This window comes from Bidens hawaiensis, unplaced genomic scaffold (genome assembly GCF_021521415.1).
Source record: "Bidens hawaiensis isolate Kalapana, Puna unplaced genomic scaffold, B.hawaiensis_p1.1 tig00021044_1, whole genome shotgun sequence".
Taxonomy (NCBI): Eukaryota; Viridiplantae; Streptophyta; class Magnoliopsida; order Asterales; family Asteraceae; genus Bidens; species Bidens hawaiensis.
Window position 1 is genome coordinate 20,573 of NW_027493259.1, and position 20,341 is coordinate 40,913.

The 20,341-nt window shown below is 33.0% G+C and overlaps 1 protein-coding gene and 2 long non-coding RNA genes across 8 annotated transcripts; 2 read left to right on the forward strand and 1 right to left on the reverse strand.

Annotated features, from left to right (window-relative positions):
• Positions 1-305: 305 nt before the first annotated feature.
• LOC143562618 (uncharacterized) lies at positions 306-3,967 on the forward strand. Of its 6 annotated transcripts, none has more exons than XR_013140520.1 (5): positions 306-493; positions 2,011-2,147; positions 2,299-2,538; positions 2,665-3,382; positions 3,805-3,967. It is a non-coding gene; the product is annotated as an uncharacterized LOC143562618 (long non-coding RNA). The 6 variants fall into 6 exon arrangements; XR_013140523.1 differs by having other exon boundaries at positions 2,665-2,811; positions 3,088-3,967; XR_013140524.1 differs by having other exon boundaries at positions 2,299-2,380; positions 2,458-2,538; positions 2,665-3,967.
• Positions 3,968-9,293: 5,326 nt separating this feature from the next.
• Positions 9,294-11,842, reverse strand: LOC143562620 (phospholipase A1-II 1-like). The gene is made up of 2 exons (XM_077050371.1): positions 10,941-11,842; positions 9,294-9,905 (listed from the first exon to the last, which is right to left on the reverse strand). The coding sequence occupies exons 1-2, from the start codon at positions 11,589-11,591 to the stop codon at positions 9,294-9,296; spliced, it is 1,263 nt and encodes a 420-aa protein (XP_076906486.1). The 5' UTR covers positions 11,592-11,842.
• Positions 11,843-17,900: 6,058 nt separating this feature from the next.
• Positions 17,901-19,591, forward strand: LOC143562621 (uncharacterized). The gene is made up of 3 exons (XR_013140525.1): positions 17,901-18,198; positions 18,278-18,947; positions 19,238-19,591. It is a non-coding gene; the product is annotated as an uncharacterized LOC143562621 (long non-coding RNA).
• Positions 19,592-20,341: the final 750 nt, after the last annotated feature.

Here is a 20,341-nt window from a genome sequence, read left to right on the forward strand (position 1 = left end):
ATTAATTATTATAAGTGTTAAATATAAAACGTTACTAACATGACCACTTTACGAAATATGACTAGTATTACTAATTACACTAGTAGAAAATATATCTTTAATGACGCGCGAATCATGACACACTGACATGTAAAAATCCGTGTGTCATTAAATAGCGTCATCTTTTATCAATATTTGAAGAAATGATGACAATTTTTGCGTGTCACCGTTTTTATGTCACTAAAAGTTAAAAAAAAAACATATGGTCTACACTTTGATTGTGTGGGCTGACAGTCTGGTAACAAACAATCATCGTTCATCCCAATTTCTACAGAAGACTCATCAGCATCATCACCTCTCATCCCAAAACGGTCAGATCTCATCATCATTCATTCGTTCATCGTCGATTTACACACTGATTCAAACACTCATCGTTCCCTCTCATCCCAATCGTTCACATCATCACCTCTCATCATCGATTTCAGATTACGACGGATCGGATTGTTGATTTACGGTATAATTACTCACTGGAACTGATTAATCTATTAATTTTAGCCATCAAATTTACATAAATTGTTAGGTTTAATCTGTTGACATGATTTTTAGGTTTAATCGCTAATTGTTGATCTCAGAAACTGATTACGCACTGTTTATGGTATAATTACTCATTGGAACTGATTAATCTCAATTTTAGTTTTCAATTTTGCACAAATTGTTAAGTTTAATTTGTTGACATAATTGTTAGGCTTTTAATCTGTTGACATGATTGTTTATTGTTAGGTTTAATATGATGACATGTTAGGTTTAATGTTTCTAATCTATTTGTTAAGCTTGATTGTTGATTTCCGATATAATATCAAGGGAATAATGTGGGTATAATCTATAGCGATGCTTGATTATGTCTGTATAAGGAACTAGTTGGCCCGAACCGTGCTTATTACTTATGTGTTAGAGATTTAAAAGCTTAAGTTTTATTTCAAATGCATGGCATGTTAATAAATTATGATCTGATGTAAAAAAGAAAGCAATGAGACATGTTCTATTTTTTATGGTAAATTCCAATTGATAGTTAGAAAGTTATATCATTCATATACTATTGTTTGTTTGTTATAATGTTATTCATATTTTATTGATCATGTCCATGTATATAATGTAAATTATCACAAAGTTTTGGTAAATCAAATCTTTGTGATGATGATTGTTGTTAGAATGACTAACATAACCCTGCATTTGAACAGTTATATTCGTTTACAAAGTTTGTCACGTGGCTTGTAGGTGTGTGTTCTTAAACAATAGATTCGGCTTATAATAGAGCGGACTACAGCAGTTTGATATTCATTTGTTTTGGCCTGCACTGCACTGCAATGGACTTACTGGCATGCAACCTGCACTGCAATGGACTTACTGGCCTGCAACCTGCACTGCAGTGGGTTTTCGGGACTTTGCATGCCTGCAGAAGCAGAACCGGGCTGCTGAGTTGTGTGCTAAACGTTGCACTTGTGGTTTTCTATGCTGATTCAATAGCTGAAATTAGTTAGTCTTCTAAACAGTTACACTTTTGTTTTTTCTCTCTAAGATATATTTACAAATTTTTGAGTTTTACATGTTTTGTATAGTAAAGTTGTCGTTTAGTATTACTCCCCTTATTCCTTTAGGAAAAAATATTTTTAAATATTTGTCGGTTTTTAACTTATCTGAGTTGGTTACACATTGTGGCCCGTTGCATGTCTGAGCTGGCAGTTTTATCTGCATAAATGGACTCTATGGGTTTTTGATAGCATCTAAAATAATATCTGACCCTTTTTCGAGTGTTTTACAAAAAGCAGAAAATTGTCTTTGTTTGTTCGCGTTTAAAATAACATCATGGGCTAAGTCGTTTAAACTTGTTAAAGGCGACGGACTCATTTCTTTTAATATCCGGGCCACAATGTGTACCGGGTCGGAAACCACAATGTGCCTCGGAAACCATCAGATGTATATTTTGTGGATTTGAAGAATCGCATATTCTAATATGCCCTTTCTTTTATGCAGGAATCATTTTATCGTGGATTTGAAGAATCGCCAACATGGATACACCGTGATTTTAAGGTCATTATTCACATGCGCTTGTGGTCGCTTGCGACTTTTGTTTATAATACTACATACAAGATGACACCAGACTACTAGAGGTGAGCAGCCAGGAAGTGGATATGATTTTAAGTGAGTGTAGATAACTGACTGATCTTTTCATTAAAAACATGTTATCGTTGAAATCTACATGTTTGATATTTTGCATTAAGGACTAATTTAGTATTAAAACATCATAATCATCATTTACAGAGCTGAAATTTGGTCATTTGGAATTACCGCCTTAGAATTGGCTCATGGTCATGCTTCTTTTTCAGAATACCGTCCAATGAAGGTTAGTATTTCTGATAATATATTGAATGTATATTATATATTCTTGTCCGTTATAAGTTTTTATGTTTCTTCAAGTAGTTTGTTGCTTTTGTGCTTCAAGTCCTCTTGATGACTATACAAAACGCACACCCAGGATTCTATTGCGATTGGGATAAACAGGTAACCACAACCTTATATAGTAATGTCTAATCTTTTAATATTAACTCTTTTTGATATAGTAACCACAACCTTATACAATAATTTATAATCTATTTCTTGACAATTTATTGCCTTTATTTGGTGAAGTTTATTGTGATTGCAGGCAGCATGTATATGGGGCATTTTTCAGATTCTATTAAATGATTTTTCTTTCTCTAGCTTCATGCTCTATCAGACCAGTTTAACCGATCACCAGAGCATCATAAATTTGTGAGACGGCAAGTGCTTAATCAGGTAATCTTTACTTCGAGTTATCTCTTATATTATTGAACACAAAAAAGTTTAAAAGAAAATGTTTTATAACGAAAAATGATTTAAACAGTATAGAACATATTTCATGTTTGTTGATTTTGCTGAGTTTGATGGACATCGGGTATGATATTGTATCTGGTGGAACTGATAAACATTTGGTCTTGGTAGATTTAAGAAACATGGTATGTTTGCAGAACATAGTTGCACATATATTTCCATTCTTGGAGGGCAGCTTAGACATTTTTTTTCCGAATACAGGGTATCGGTCATTGGGTCAAAAATATTGTTCCCTGTGTCATATCTGCCATGGTGCCTGGTGGCATTTGCAATTGTATATTCTAAATCTTGCATGCATTTGGAAAAAACCTTTTGACATTTTTAAATATCCAAAATTTAGATCTTTCATTATTAATTTGAAAGATTTTTTTGTTTTGTTTTTATGGTTCAGGAACTCTTGCATCAACATCCATGAGATTTTTTAAGGATGATTTTGTCTAAGTTGCAGAGTTATTTGATGCTACAGTCAAGTTTAAAGTTAAGGTTGCTTCTACAGGTTAGAAATACTCTTATCTCACCAATTGATAACTAGTTTGACTTTTAGGTCATTTAACTAGTTTTCCACTTTAAAGATTGAAGAGCTCTTTAAATTGATTGCATAATTAGAAATGAATATATTTAGGGTTTAGGTGTAAGTAAGCTTAGAAACAATCTTGTAGGTTTGACCTCAAAAGTCCACAAAATAGACTCATTTATTCTACAAAGCTCTTATTGTACTGTACTTATATGAAGATAGTGGTATTTGACTTTAGAGGTCAAACTTGTTAAGTTTCAACTTTCAACCCAAACATTTTGAAAAATTCTGACAATAGTCTGAATGTTATGATGTGGAATTGAGGCTTGAAAATTAAAATCAAGTAGTTAGGCTTTTCTTTAGTTCTAATTATAATTGTTTTCACTAAACCAAATTTTTCTCAGGTTAGAGAAGGAAAGATGAGTACATAGATGCTGATATGGATGAAAATCGTGATGAATAGTCGACTTTTGTGGCAAACTTCATTTCTCGGTGAAATTTTGTATCGGCATTAATGAAATGTTAACTTTGAAATGCTTGTAATATGTATTTTATAAAATAATGTATAAAATGGATTTTTTTACTACATATGTATATTATTTGTATTATGAGACATTAACTGCCATTTAATGTGAAAATAGTAATTATATGAAAAAAATATTTTTTTTAAAATACTTAAAACCATGACATACAAATGCATGTCAAAAACGCGTGTCATAAATGCGTGTCGTAAACAGATGACACACAAATACATGTCATCTTTCTTTTATGACATGGCCTTACTTGACACGACTATGCGTGTCATCTACCCCTTTAATGACGTGCATTGTGCGTCATTAAAGGTGTATTTTCTAGTAGTGTTACAAGGGAAAGCCGAAGCACTTGGTGGAAGGTATAAAGGCTTTAGGGTTTCCATGGATTCGTGATCGTTCGAGAAGGGAGTGCATTATGTGGGAGAAGTGGAGAGCATTTAACGCGTAAGGTGTTTGTGTTGGGTTTTGTGGTTTTTTTAGGGACAGTTTCATGTATACCCTTACAAATATTGGAGATATCATATATATTCGTGCAAACTAAAAATATCATTTATGCCTTTACATAGTTGTTAATATATCATATATATCCAATTCATTAATTTTTTTAAAAAAAATCATCATATTACCCTTATTCGATTAGATGCGATAAAATGTTTACAATGTAGACCATTTGATGCGATTAACCTTCGAAAGGTTTGCAATTTTGAAAAAGTGACGAGAGACGATTTTATTGTCATCAAAGCTGAGAAAGTTGATCAAAATTAAAGTGATATAATATGGTATAAACACAGTATACAATAGAATAAATATGATATATATGATAATAGCATACATAATATTTTAATTATTTTGTAAGAATAAATATGATATATTAAGTTTTGTTTGGGTATATATATATATATGATATTTCTAATATTTGTAAGAATATATATATCAAATTAATCCTTTTTTTATCGGGGCTTTACTGTTCTATACAAATGTATATACCAACGGGTGGTTATATGTGCCAGGTTGGATAGCTTCTTGCTTTCCGTTTTGATGGATACGAAAATTTTGTTGGTTGTTAAAAAAAATAATAAAAATTACTAAATACATTTTTGACTTGATGTTACACCTACTCATCCAATTTATTCACGCAACACACTGGTCTTGATTGACCTAATATCTTTTTTTGTCTTTCTATTTCTAGCTATCCCTCACCTCAAAGGCAGTATTATGGATGAATATTCCACCGAATCCAGTAAGTTCTGTCCAGCAAAGACATGCAGGGCATGTTTGGCTAAGCTTATGGAGAGCTCCTTATGACTTATGGAGGGGTAAAAAGACAAAAATGCCCTCTCCATAAGCTTAGCCAAACATGCCCGCAATGAGCATTTGGAAGAAATTAAAAAGTAGATCTTTCTAAAATGCAACTTAGTGCTACATGTGAAATTACTTTCTTATCCCTATACATTGTCTAGGAAGCTCCTTCAAGGGTTCCATCTCTTCTAAAGACCATTCTTAGTGCAATTTCTTGTCATGTTAGTTTGTCTGTTTGCCACATTTTCCATATATTTCAATTAGAAAGATCAAAAAAGTTGGCCTAGTTTTCTTTCTTCTTTTTTTTAAATCATTTTCTAGTAAATTAATGCTCATATTTAGTGCATACTCCACTCAAATCCTTGTGTGTTCTTTCGTTGCTGATATTTATTAATTTTGGACAGGCTCATTCGACGGTAAATTGGTAAAAATATGTGCATTTTGCAATTGGTGGACGTTTATAGTTCTACTTGCGTACATTAACTTTTGCCTTCAGTCTGATAATATTATTAAATATTTTTCACATATAACGTTTAAGATAATATAAGTGGCCTCAGCCCAATAATAAAACCCATACATAAGTATAGCTTGCCCAATATACATAATCTGCCGAATAGATATGAATTGGCCCAATAGTTAGGCCCAACTTGCTTAATTTAGATAATTAACTAATACTTGTATGTTTAGACGAAACGGGTTCATCTATGTACATAAACCGGAACACCAAAACTATAAAAGGACACATCCGGCATATAAAACGTTGATATAACATTGTAGTCTAGCTACGCAACATGATCCTATGAAAAGGGTAAAATATTAGTTAAATTAATAAACGTGTACAAAATATAATATAATTATTACCAATGTAGTTATGCACAATAAACAATATACATGAATTACCGAAACACGACATCAAAGATTAATGAGTCAATAACTTTACGTGACTGACACCTATACAGGTGTTAGTCATGCCCACTTACGTGAAATAATATTGTAAGTGCTATTATTATTATTACTTATTTTTCAATTACATAGTTAAATCATTATACAAATTTCGGCAGGGATTGAAAAATGAAAATAGAACTTATTTGTGCATACTTTATGTTGGAACTATTAATAGATGATACTTTTGAGTGTCACGCATTAAGCAATATTATCTAACATATGCTTAATGTGATTAAACAGTAAATTTCGTCAAGGCTAGTTGTTGAACTAAATGCTTAATGCTTAATGTGATTAAACATATATTTAGTGTTTGGTGAACTAAAAAATAGAATGACATGAATTAAAATTGATTACTGTTTATATCTTTGATGAATTCATAAATATTGATTTATTAACTTTTGTAACTAACTTTGTAATTAACTATTTATGCATTAATCAGATAATTAGTTAATTCTAATCTAGATTAAATATATTGTAATAGTTTATTTGTTGATCCAACTGAATAGTTTTTGAATTAGTTTATACACAATGATTTCGATGGATATTATATGTACACGTCTTAAAGCATGGTGTTTTTCCTTCCTCCAAAACTGTCCACCACCATTGATGGAGGTGGAATCGCCCTATTATCTATTTTGAAGACTTCATAATTTTGATCTAGGATAATGTGCATGACACGGAAAAATGAAAGAATTGATAAGAACTAAGAAATCAATATGAGACCCGGATTCGATTTCACCTTACTTTACTGGAATAGTCTACCAATGAAAGAAACTATTCTTATTTGATTGAAGTTACTGTTAGAGAATATTATAGAAGAATATATTATTAGAGTTTTAATATAATAGTGTTACCATAATTAGGATATTGTATTTGAGTATGTTTCTTTGTATTTATCTAATTGTACGTCTATATATAGTTGGTCAATAATACATTACACCTAACGGGGTTTTCATTATTTTACATGGTATCAGAGCATTACCAAACCGTCACCGCTTTATAACACACAAATATAGTTTACTAGCATTACCAAAACGTCACCGCTTTCGGATTATCCACAGTAGATTGTGGCATGTCTCTTTCACGTGGATTACGATCTATCGTTGCGATTTTTATAACTATCTATTTCTTTTTCTTTTATCTCTTTGTTTTGGTCCAGGTTTAACTACAGATGTCTTTTAGTGCTCAATTTTTGAATTTTTATAGTATTCTTTTATTTTCTCTCTATTTATTTTTGTTTTGGTCGTGAAAGTTCTTATCCCACGGGGAAAGCTTTTATATATTTTGTTTATTTTCCTTTTACGAAAGGTTTTGCCTTCATAATTCTTGTAGCTTTTGTTTTTTTCCCCATCATTAGTTTCGATAAGAGGAAATTTTGTAGTTTCTATTTATTTATTTAGTTTTATTCTTCGGTAGAAATAAATGGCCGTCATGGGTTGCTAAGTCGTTGCTTCGGCCGACTCAATCATAGCTCCTGTTGCTGCAGTGGAAGCTCTTGTCATCAAAGTTTACCGTCCTCTGGCCACGGTCAAGACGTCGCTGATCTTCTTAGGTCTTACAACCGATCGAGTTTCTACTCTACGTGACAGCTGGTCGTATATCTTCACAAGCTTTGCGCTCCAGTCGAGCGTCCGATTTCCTACCGCTGTGACTGCGGGGGGAATGTTAGAGAATATTATAGAAGAATATATTATTAGAGTTTTAATATAATAGTGTTACCATAATTAAGATATTGTATTTGAGTATGTTTCTTTGTATTTATCTAATTGTACATCTATATATAATTGGTCAATAATACATTACACTTAACGGGGTTTTCATTATTTTACAGTTACAGCTTAGAATAACCTCAGTTGATTGAATTATGATCTTGATTGTAATTCGTTACATTTGAGATTGTATAAATTACATGGCAACAAAAACTTTTCTCCTTTTATTTCGTTGCACCAAAATTGCAAGTGTACGTAAACTGTGTACATATATATACGCACAATTCGGTTTTGGTGATATAGGGGAGAAAAGAAAAACACTAGGTCTTGTGAGCTTAATTATATACATCATCTTTCATCTTATGAAGAAGGTTTCAAATACATCATCTTGATATTCGGTTTTGGCTAGCAGATCGAGCTTGTTTCTTAGTTTGATACCTTTATGTGTTTCTATATATATATCCTACATCAAAGGATAACAACTTCTCTTCAAAGGCTCTAGCAATCTAAATCTTCCATGATTTTCTTCTTTTAGTTTCAGTATTCTTTTGGATAATTTGTGAATTTTATAAAATGTTTTATATAAGTTGTATACTGTATATTTATGCTGTTAATATATTTTTCAAACGGTATATAATATCCTAACAAAAACAAACTTATTAATCAATATTAAAACGTTGGACGGATCATATTCAAAATAATGGCAAACTCATGTCAAAGTAATAAACATAAAATACTAGATTTAATGGTATGCTTTTTTTTCTTCTTTTAATATAAAGAACTAAATTGTACAAAACATATTTTGAGATAAAAATAAAGTATACTTTTTAAAGTTAAAACGATAGTATATTCTTGTGACGACTACCGTTTGCTTTTTTATGCATATTTTAGCTAACAGATAGCATTTAATGAAACCAACGCATGGCTAGAGTTTCTTTCTACAAATAGAAGAAACCACTTCTTCTTCTTCTTTTTTTTAAACCAAAATAAAAATATATCGGTACAAATTTAGAGAAGCTCAATAGTCAATACCAAAAGATCGGGCCAACAATACTCTGGTCTAATATATGTTCAAGCTCAGATGTATTTCTTAAGTGTTTTCTTTTGCGGAATTGCGGTTGTATTGAGTTTTAAATTTTTAATCAAACGTCAAAATAATAATGAATAGTTGAAATTTTGTCTTAGGGCTTGAATGGGTATCGGTGATTGGTAGCCCCGATGGCTTACCGCGAAGTAAATGTTATTATAGAAAAGATTGTAATTGTTATTATAGTTTAAAATTACAAACCCAAAGAGTAAGAAATTAAACACAATACAATTAGCAATAGATTAAAACAAGTCAATATTGAATTTGAAAGCAAATAAATGAATATATATCCGGAGTTGATATGAAAATCTGCATATAACTCATGGACCAAAATCATCATCTTCATGATCCATTAACATCCAAGAACCATCCTCCTGCTGGACCATACTATTATTCTTCTCACACCACCAAGAACCAGGAACACCATATTCTTCCTTCAAACAATCCAGATGCTTGTTCACAAGCACGATATCGCGATTAAATTCCAGCTTAAACCCGCCTTTGCTGCCTTGTGTCCCGGCAACACCATGCATATAAGCCTCCAAGCTATGCCAACTTGACAAACCCCCAGGGCTTTTCAAATAATCAGATTTTGTAGTGTCAATTACCAACTCCATCCCGACATCTGAATACCCTATTAGAGGGTAATTTGGAACCACATCTAATGCGTTGCGAATTCGTAGGGCGTGTAGATCTTTTTGTGAAGTGAATATTTTCTTGAAGCTGGAGTCTCCCACACGAGGGCTGGCGAACGCGAATGTGGTCACTAGGCAGGGCTTGTTTGGCATGCTTTTCGGCTTTGTGACTCCGTTCAAGACCATGTCGATTGCGTTAACTGTCGCGATAGCTGAACCTAAACTGTGCCCGGTTATGGTCAAGCTAATTTCTTCGTTCTTGTATTGTTCTACTAGTCTCTTCACCTCGGTCAGTACCTATATAGAACATGTAGCAATGTTAAACAAATAAGAAATATTTATCTTTAGGTGGTTTGACAAAATATCACCTTAATTTATATATGGGTGTTATGTTTGTGAAGGCTTTGTGCCGGTTTTGAGTTGCGGTTGAAATTGGTGACAAGGAGAATAAGGGCTTGAGCCCATAACGTTTAGTTAATTAAGTTGTAACTCTAATTTTATATCTATATATACTCTTGCTATGTAATTTTAATATTCGCACCTTAATAATAAAATAACTTAGTTGCAGTCAGTGAATGTAGGTCTCCCGTTGAAACTGAATCACGCAAAATTCTTGTGTCATGTTTATTGTTTATATTTTTGTTTGCGTGTTTATAGTTTGGGATTGGCATGTGGCATAATTGTGAAAATATATACAATATCGAGCTTAATAACGTGGACAAGTAAGGATCGAGAGGGAGGTTCGGTTGATCTCAAGGGGAGGTTATGGAGGAGATCAAAGTCTGACGACTAAACTTGTTAATAATAATAAGTTTATTATTATTTAATATTTATCTTTTTAGTTTAGATAAGTGTTAGTTTAATTTTTAAAAGTTGTTTGCGTTTTAGTTCAGGTACAATTAGGATTAGTTTGTTTCCTATTTAAAGGGTTTTAATTTCCATGTAATTTACATTCAGTTTTAATCAAGAAGTTACCATACCAATTTAACAATAATGATTTTCTAGAGAAGAACATGCCCTTGCTTTCTGAATATGATCAACATGGCAAAGGAACTTTTTCAAAAACTAAAAGTCACTTTTCACTTCCGACTTGTGATGGATACATGATTTTTTTTTCTTCGGGTAGTTATTTTTCGGTATTAAGATTTCTAGCTAGACAACATAAAATTCGGGTCGAGTCAGATCACATGTCATTATCTCAGTATCATAATAAAAGTATATTGTTACTGAAAAAAAATAATTTCATTTGAAATATATACATTTTATTGCTATTCCTTACGGTTTTCATGTTTTGCAAACCACCCAAAGATACAAAAGGATTGTAAAACGCACCTGATCCCTCGCGCTCATTTTATTGTAAGGTGAGCGTGGATCTTCTGTCATGTAGATAGAGTACCATCCTTGGTGTATTTTCGGATCATCATCGTTGTTTTCACCAAATATTTCCGGAGCCGAAACCAACGTGAAATCCAAATCATTAACCCACTCCAACGTCCGAATAGTCCCTCTCCATGCAACTAAAATATCCCTCCTTCCTAACACCAACTTCCCATCATCTGTAGCCACCGCGACAAACCCCATCCAATTAGACTCCTTGCTCCAAGCCTCACGCGACAATGACTTGATAATAAACGCGTCAGGAACCGATATAGACGAGGCAGCATATATGTATTTAGTCACTTGATACTTGTTTAGTGGCCTCCCTTGACTCACACCCACCCTAGACAACAAATCCTTGCGTGCATAGCGGCTCGTTCCAGCATACTTTGATACCTTAACCGAGTTGAAAGCATCGTAAGTGGCTTGAGCCATTTCACCATAGTGGATGATGTAGCTACGGAGATCGGGTCCGGGAGGGTCTAATAACCCCTTCCAGTTGGTTTCTCCGCTAAGAGTTTTCCATTGTTTGGTGATGTTCTCTGTGCCTTTGTGAACATCACTATTTTTTGGTTGTTTTTTCTTTCTGCGAAAAATATTCATCATTTGATTTGATTGCTTTGAAGCGTTACAATGGAATGGAGTCCACTTATAATAAAGAAAAGGTACTTATATAGAGAGATTCTTTCATTGAAATCTAAGCAACATAAAACGTATGAAATATGGTAACACTTTTGGACATTAATAATAGTACTATATTCAAATAGCAAATAATTAGATAACCACAGTTTGCAAGACGTACAATTTTCCCAATCCGTTGTACGCAAAAGAACAAATTGTTTTAGTGATTTATTTAAACTCTATATTAAAACATTCCACACTTAGATTGTATAACATTAATCAAAATGTGATGGTTATTGTGTATACCTGTTGGGAACCATATATTTATATCTCATTAATTTATATAGAGGTTACAATATTTGCAACTATATATGGAACAATGTTGTAAAACTCGGTCAAGTCGGCCGGGTACTCGGTGATTACTCGCTCCTTGGCACCCATCCGATATAAGATTGTTTAAAGACTAAGGAAACATGTTTAGATACTAAGTTTGAGTTAAAATGGCAACATGTTCAGAGACAAAGTGTGAGTTATGAGGGCAAATGGACAAATCAAGAGAGAGAACAATTTTTTTTAATAAAGTTTGTAATTCTTCATTTAACTAAAATATATTATCCAATTACAATAAAGAGATAGGTAAAACAATCAAAACTACGAGCACTCTGAAACCTTTCACAAACGTTGAAGAGTGTTACTCTATGATTGTTCATATGCATGCACTACTACAGGTGCACAAATCGGGTTTTTTAAATACCCGGGTTTGGGTATAGAACCGGGTTCGGGTATGACCGAGTATTGGTAATAATCGGGTCGGGTTCGGGTAGGGTATTGTCTCTAAAAACCATACCCTATGCATCGGGTTCGGGTCGGGTATAGAACCGGGTATTTGAATACCCTATTATCGGGTATTGAAAAAACCCTGTTTACGGGTTTTTTCGGGATTTTTTTCCGGTATTTTTTTGGTATAGATTGGATTTTTTAAAAGTTTACACTTTTTATGGGTATTATTCGGGTATTTTTAAGGTATTTTTCGGGTATACATCGGGTATTTGAAATACCCGGTTTCGGGTATTGAAAAACCCCGGTTCCGGGTTCGGGTATTACCGGGTACAAATCAGGTTTTTGGGTATTACCGGGTACAAATCGGGTCCGGTTCGGGTTCGGGTTTTAGTGCCAAAATGCATACCCTATCCGTACCCTACGGGTAGGGTCGGGTACGGGTTCGGGTATTAAAAACCCAGGTATTAGAAAAACCGGTTCCGGGTATTTGTTTCGGGTCCGGTTCCGGGGTTCGGGTTTTTTGTACACCACTATGCACTATCTTCTTGGACTCGAGAGTCATTTTGAGCAACAAATACTATTGAGTGTTGTAACCTGCAGACGAGTTTTCTTAGTGAACAGGACTCTCAAAAGTCTTTATTAACGAATATGTGTTGGAAGAATATGATGAATGGAAAATAATTTGTATTTTTTTTTTTGTATTGGAAGAATAATTTGTATTTGAAATTATTAATAACAATTCATATAGTGAAACTCTTAGTAGAGTCACTTGATTAGTTTTTAATAAAATATCAAATCTATAATTAAGTGTGACTTTTCACTTAATTACTCTTAAGTCTTAACTCTTGTATCTATAATAGTTGTAGTAGTTTATGTGCCTCATTTAAAAGTGACTAGACAAAATTACAAGTAGATATATACAAGGAAAGCTATTTGAGAGGTGAGAACGCTTGAAGATCCATATGTTAGAAACCTATAAATAGAAAAGAGTACTCTCTACTCGATTTTATCACCATCTTATTCTTCCATATTCCTTTTCAAGAACACCGATATACCTAGTGCGATCTCGGGTGTGAGAGTCATCTTTGTCAATGCACATATTGTTTCGGTTGTTGTACCCTGAGAGACAGAAAATACTCTTTATTAGAGACCATACAAGCCTCAACCAATGGTTAATATTTTGTCTTTGTTCATCCTTTGTTGCAGTCACGAAGTTTGGTCAAGAACAAGAATCTATGACCACAAGGAAAACTAAGTCAAATGTGAAGATGCTAAACGGGTGGATGACTCAAGTCGAATAATTATGCTTGAAGGTTTTATCAGAGACATCAACTTAAATCATTATATTTATATCAATTGTACTTTATATTTTTTCCCCATTCAGTTTTGTACGTATATGGTGTTGTACTACGGTATTTCTCTTATATAACGAACACGTCGTTATAATTCTTTTACTAATTTTTAATAACATGTGACCTATGTCTTACAAAACATATATCCTCATCCAACGCTAACTACGTTCTTTGGTTCTTGATGGCTAAGATTTTACAAGGAAACATCATCAAAAACACCGGTATCAATCAATTTTATCAAGTAAAATGGTATCCAAATCAAATCATGGTTATTTGACGTGATATTTAATTGATTGTGGGTATGACCAGCATTAACGTATCAATACGTGTGATATATATTAAAAACAACAAATCCTATGATGTGAAGTTGGCAATCCCAAAATGCGAAAACAATTGCGTAACGGCAGTGTGTGGGTGGGGGGGATGGGATGGTCGTGGGTGGGCTACAACTTATACTATTATGTTATGGTCTTTTGTTTTAATAATTTTGTAATATATGCACCTACATGTCCGAATATAGCTATAAAATGAATTATGTTGTGTGTATATATAGCAAATTAGCAATTTGTAAATAACTTTAAATTGACCGATCACAACTTGTCTTCTTTTTTAAAATTTTAATTTATCCCTTACAGTATAAATCATGGACATTTTTTACTTATTTATTGTATAATAATATTTCATTTATTATTTAAATTTATTTCTCTCAAAAATTGACGTTAAGTGTAAAGTGTGTGATTAATAATATTGTAAACTTAATATCACTCTAGAGTGATGCAAGTACTTACCTCATTTTTCATTTATTATTACCAGTATTATTGCTAGCTTGCATGCATGGATGCCTTCTGCATTTATAAAAGGAGAGTTTCCTCCTCATTTGTAAGAAATGTAAAAATGTTTTAAGGATCGAATCATTAACAATAAATAGTTGCACTTGATATAAAGTTGAGACGATGTGTGATAAATGAATACAAGATATAGTGTGATGTAACAATAACCGAATGACTCATTAACTAGTGACCGAATGATTACGATTAAGCTCGATTCATCAAGATGTGCATCTCATTGTGGCCTATAATGCAGACTAAGAATGTCACACACATAAAAAATCCATAAGTATGAACAAGCCTCAGTCATCCTTCATACTTATTAAACTTTCATAAGTATGAAGTCATTTCATGCATATGAAGACGATTCATACATATGAGCGTTATACGCATGACATCTCTATGTGTATGAGCATTCTATTCAACACAGGACTAAACCTAGTCTATTTGCACAACGACTGACACAAAACATGCACCAACAATACATACTTACGGAACTTTTATAAGTATGAAGCCATTTCATGCGTATGAAGGCATTTCATAATATGAGCATCATATGCATGGCATCTTCATGCGTATGAGCATAATATTCAACAGAAGACTAACCATAGTCTATTTGCTCAGTGACAGACACAAATAGACAACCCCCCCCCCCGACGAATGTCGAATATCTTACAAATCATGAATCACAATAAATTGTATCAACAAGGGAAAAAAAATCTTTTTTCTATACTTATCTCTCTAAATTACTTCTGTAGTTTTTAACAACTAGTCATCCGTCTGGATCCAAGCCCCAAGGTCATGCGTAAATTGGCAAACATGTTAAACCATCATAAGCAATATAGAGTCGGTGTACAGTTCTATGACGCAGTACCATCGTCAATTATGACAACACATAAATATCTCAATATACTATTGTAAAAACTTGTCTCCCCTTAAATGTTATAAACTAGTGGGTTACAAGCAATATTGTTGTATTGAAAAAAGTAATAAAACTCTGGTTTAGAAAGGAAATCGGGTTCAATAATGTGGAAATTACTGAGGGTTGCATGTATTATAGCCAGACACGCTTGTTTCTCATAATAGAAATGATTCATTTGTTACAAAGCGGGTTCGTTTCGCCTAGGAAAAATGGATGCCCATGCTAAAGAGCACATTTTTTTATGTATATATTTGGATTTTATATTACTGGGTACGGTTGTTATTGTTTATTTGAGTTTTATTTGACGTGTAGCTTTTGTTACAAACCAGGTTGATAGGTTAGTGGGTTGGCGGATTGCGGGTAGGGGGGGGGTGACTGATTGAACTGTGCAACCCGAACCATATTATTATTTGTGTCAAAAATTTCAACAAATTCGGGTTGACTCGAAAATGACTCGCTTAACCCATTTAACTAATAAATTAAATGTTTTTTTAATTAAAATAGATATAATTAAGAGTCGGTAGAAAAAATGAGTAATACAACTTTTTATTTTTTAAAATTAACTAAAATCATGAAATTTGATTGGAAACTACAAGAGTATATTTGGAAAATGGAAAACAACAAAAACAAAAATGTAACTATAAAAGTTTAATTCTAACTATTTAAACAGATTAACAAGTCGTATCCGTTTTTTATAAACAAAACAAAGCCCGTTTTATAAAATGAGTTATGTTAGTTAACTCAAAATCTGTTTTTTTTATATATATATTTTTTATTGTTTGTTCGAATCGTATTGATTAAAGGGCTTAAAAAATAGGGGCCCAAACTGAAATTTAAGTTATATAATTATTAGTAACCTAATTCATTACCCAACACCTTCCTTCACAGTTCCTCGTCTCACGGCTGCATCCACGTACCAAGCCTCCCGTACTGTACTTAATCGATCGTTTCAGGTATATATATTGATTTCAATTACTATTACTTTCTTTTTTAAATAATTAATATACTTTTCATACATATTATTATATTCTGCATTGCCTCATGTAATTTTTGCTATATTAAACTTATTATTATTATTATTATTATTCACAAATTAATGTCATGTAGGGTAACATGGATAATATACGAGTCCCTCCAGCACAAGTTATTGGTAAGTTATTTTTTTATTATTATGCTCTTACTATGTTGTTTATGTTGTTCTACTTTATTAACAAACAAATATATATTATCATCAGCTCGTCAAACCTAGTCACGATTTTGAAAATTCCTCTGTTGATGAAACCGACACCCTCGATGATATTGATGATTGCGAGGTTCTCGGTTACCTCCTTAACGTCGAAGAAAGTCGCTTGAAGAAGAAAATATGAGAAAGCCTTGATGGGAACAACCAGTATATGCAGGTACGTACCTCATTACTTTTCCCATACAAAACTAAATATATTATATATATCCAATTCATTACTAAATGACCATTTTATCCTTATTTTATTAAAACTTAAAAATTTCATATATACCCATCTTAACTTCAAATATTTCTTTACCTATAAACAATAATTTTCTCAAAATATTATCATTCCATTAGCATGTAATTACCTGTGTTTTATTAATTGATTTTTTTCTATTTTTTTTATTAAAAACAAATTCAAACACATATAAACACAAACCGAGCTTACAAGCTACATCTGGATAATGGGTAAGCGAGCAACAAGCTGCGCCGCTATCCCTTTTGAATCACAAAACCAATTCTACTAAATATCAATCCTGGTTCCTCGGGCTCTGCGAGTCATTGTGGACCACCTTCTGCACCCGCTCCAAAAAACGAACCGCCTCGGGAGCTAGGGATCCAAAAGTTTCGAAGGCAAATAGAATGAACACGTGATGATTCTCCAAACACGCTGCCTCATGCTTAGCAACCTTCCTAGATTCCGCCCTCAAAACCGCATATCCCGGAACGAAGCCACTGTCTCTCAGCCCCACCAATGGGGACACCCTAGTGATGTCGACACACGCATGCTTACCCCTGCCCAGCCAAATACAAGAACGTCCGCAGGACGCAGGGTAGATCTTCTCTCTCGCGGATCAGTCAGAAAGTTAGCAGGTGCCTCTTTCTTGGCTGAGATCCCAGCACGCCTAAGCACATCCCATAAGACATCTCTAACCCAGTCGTGACGATACTTGAATCCCGGCAATTTCTTACAGTGGAGGGCATGCTCACCAAATCTATCCAAACAGGTTAGATTGTTTGATTATCTACCGTTGAGAAAACAAAACAAGAGATGACAGTTTGGTTCACCTTATCGTCCATGTCGATCAAAATCCAAATAAATAAATACAATGGAAAGGGATTCGATGGTCATTAAGCAAAATTTCATTGAAGTTGGGTATATATGGTATTTTTGGTTTTGGTCGGGTGTATATAAAATTTTTAAAGTTTGTAAGAGTATATATGAAATTAATCATTTCTTTTATCTCTCGGTTAATGTCTTTATAATTACCTTAAAAAGCTATTTAATTCATAAAGTTTGATAATTACTATATTTATCTAATATTAAAACTTTGGCGTGGTTTTTCAGGAACAAGCTATTAAGCAAGCTGCTAAGGAAGCTGCTGAAGCCGCTGAGCGTAAGCGTTATACAGGGACTTCAGAGGAAATACGTGAAGCACAGGCGATTGCAGCTGCAGCTGCTCAAGAAGTTGCAAACAGAAGAAAGGTGCGCGTTTTAATATTCTTATTAATAAATCTAATTTTGGAAAATAAGTTTATAATTGCATTGTATGATGTGAAATTAGAGAGATAAAAGAAAGAGAGAATTTGAGGCTAAGAATGCTAAGCCTGCACAAACTGCTGCAGAAGCTGCTGATCAACATTTCAACATGAAGGTAAGTTTGACTTTGACCAAATAAATGAAAATAATGTTTCTTATTAACTGGCTGTTTTTTTTTCAGAAATTAAGTAGTAAAATCAATCATGATGCATTGAAGAGTCTCTTTGGTGATGAGGTAAGCAGTATGATGTCATCTTGATTTCCAAATTTTCTTATAAAGTTAATTTATCTGATTTTTTTTGTTAATTTGTTAAAATGATAATGGTCAAACGGGTCGGGTTAATCTGACTCGTAATCTTTGTTATGGAAGTTTAAGAAAAAGTTGTTTTATGTTCTAGGAGCCGAATCTGGTAAACAATTATGTTGATGATGACATCAACAAGAAGGGGAAAGAAATCGCAAACGAAGATGATGATAATAATCATAATAGTAATAATAATAATGATGATGAGTGGAATTATGAGAATGAACAAATGAATGGAGGTTATCTTGATGATTTTGATGAAGAATATTGATCACAACAACATTAAAGTTTTTTTTCTAGAATTGTTTTGTTGGAGAAATTTGGGAGGCAAAATATATGGTAATGAAAAATGTTAGCAGCCAAAGTGTAAATTTATGGTTTTTAAGGTTGGGTATGTTTTAGTGGAGATGTTAACCGATTATAATTAAAAATATGTAGATTTGGTTGTCTTTAATTTTTAATGAGTCAAATATTATAAGTACCTTATGTTCTATAGGTTAAGAATACCTTATGTTCTATTGATAAATAATCATAATTCATAAGAACACTTTGATCTAATGTTTCCTTAAATTATCACAATTTGATAAACAAGCTGTTAATTACTAATAATCAAATTTAAAATTTGCTAAAAGAAATAATACCCAATTGGAAATATCACTCTAAAACAATAACAAACAGCAGGTACAAAATAAAGCTGCAATGGAAGTATCAAACAAACCTTTGCTGACATAAAGTATCCACAGCATAAACTGCTATTTAAACAAAACACAGTAGCAACATTCCAAGCTTCTTCCAAGGAGCAAAATTAAAGATCCGCCTAAGCATATCGCCTTTCTCTTTATTAAAACAAACATCTTCAGTTATTTCGGTTAGCATGTTTGGTTATTACACACCATCAAAATTGAAAACCGGTTTTTGGAACCAATAACCGAAATTGGTTTGCTTATTTCGCTTAGTATGTTGGTAATTTCGGTTGACAACCAAAACCAAACTTGGTAATTTTTTGCTTAGAAATATTTGAAATAGAGGCATAAAACATTAGGTATAAAAACTATAAGTATATGAAAATATGAATGTTCGATTGATTCAGTTAACTTTGTGTGCACACACACAATAAAGAAAAAGAAAACCGCAGCCGACTTTCGGTTAGTTCGGTTTTCAATTAATCGATTTTTGATTAATTTCAGTTAGGTTTCGTTAGTTTCGGTTAACGGTTCAGTATTGCTCACCCCTACCAATTTGTGTATAATAAGTTGAACAAGGCCCTATAGTAGGAAAACGGAAGACGAATGACTTAAATAAGGAACACAGGTTCGTCTAGGATAAGCTTAATAAAGCGTCAACTGATATAAATACCAAAGTGGACTAAGAGCATAATCCATCTAGAACCATTCGCATCTCTCTCTCTCTCTCTCTCTTTAAATGATGGTGGAATAACCATTCTCTTCTACATTGTATTTACTCTATTCTTAGTTAAAAAAAATCTCGTGTTTGCTTTAGAGCATTGGCTTTAAGATGATTTAGCTAAGGATATTAAGGGTGGATAGTGATTTATGGAGAGTTATGAAGAATAATCAACTAATGAGAAAGTGTAATTTTAAAAGCAAATAATGCATATGAAGATTTATAGTGATTTAGGGGTGTAAAAGAGAATGGTGGAAGGAAAAAAAATTAAAAATAAAATAAAAAAAGAACGTGATTAGTTGAAAAAGTTTGCTCCATCTCTCTCTCCCCCTCTCTATCTATCTCGCCCCCTCCCCCTTCTCGCTCCCTCCCTCTCTCTCT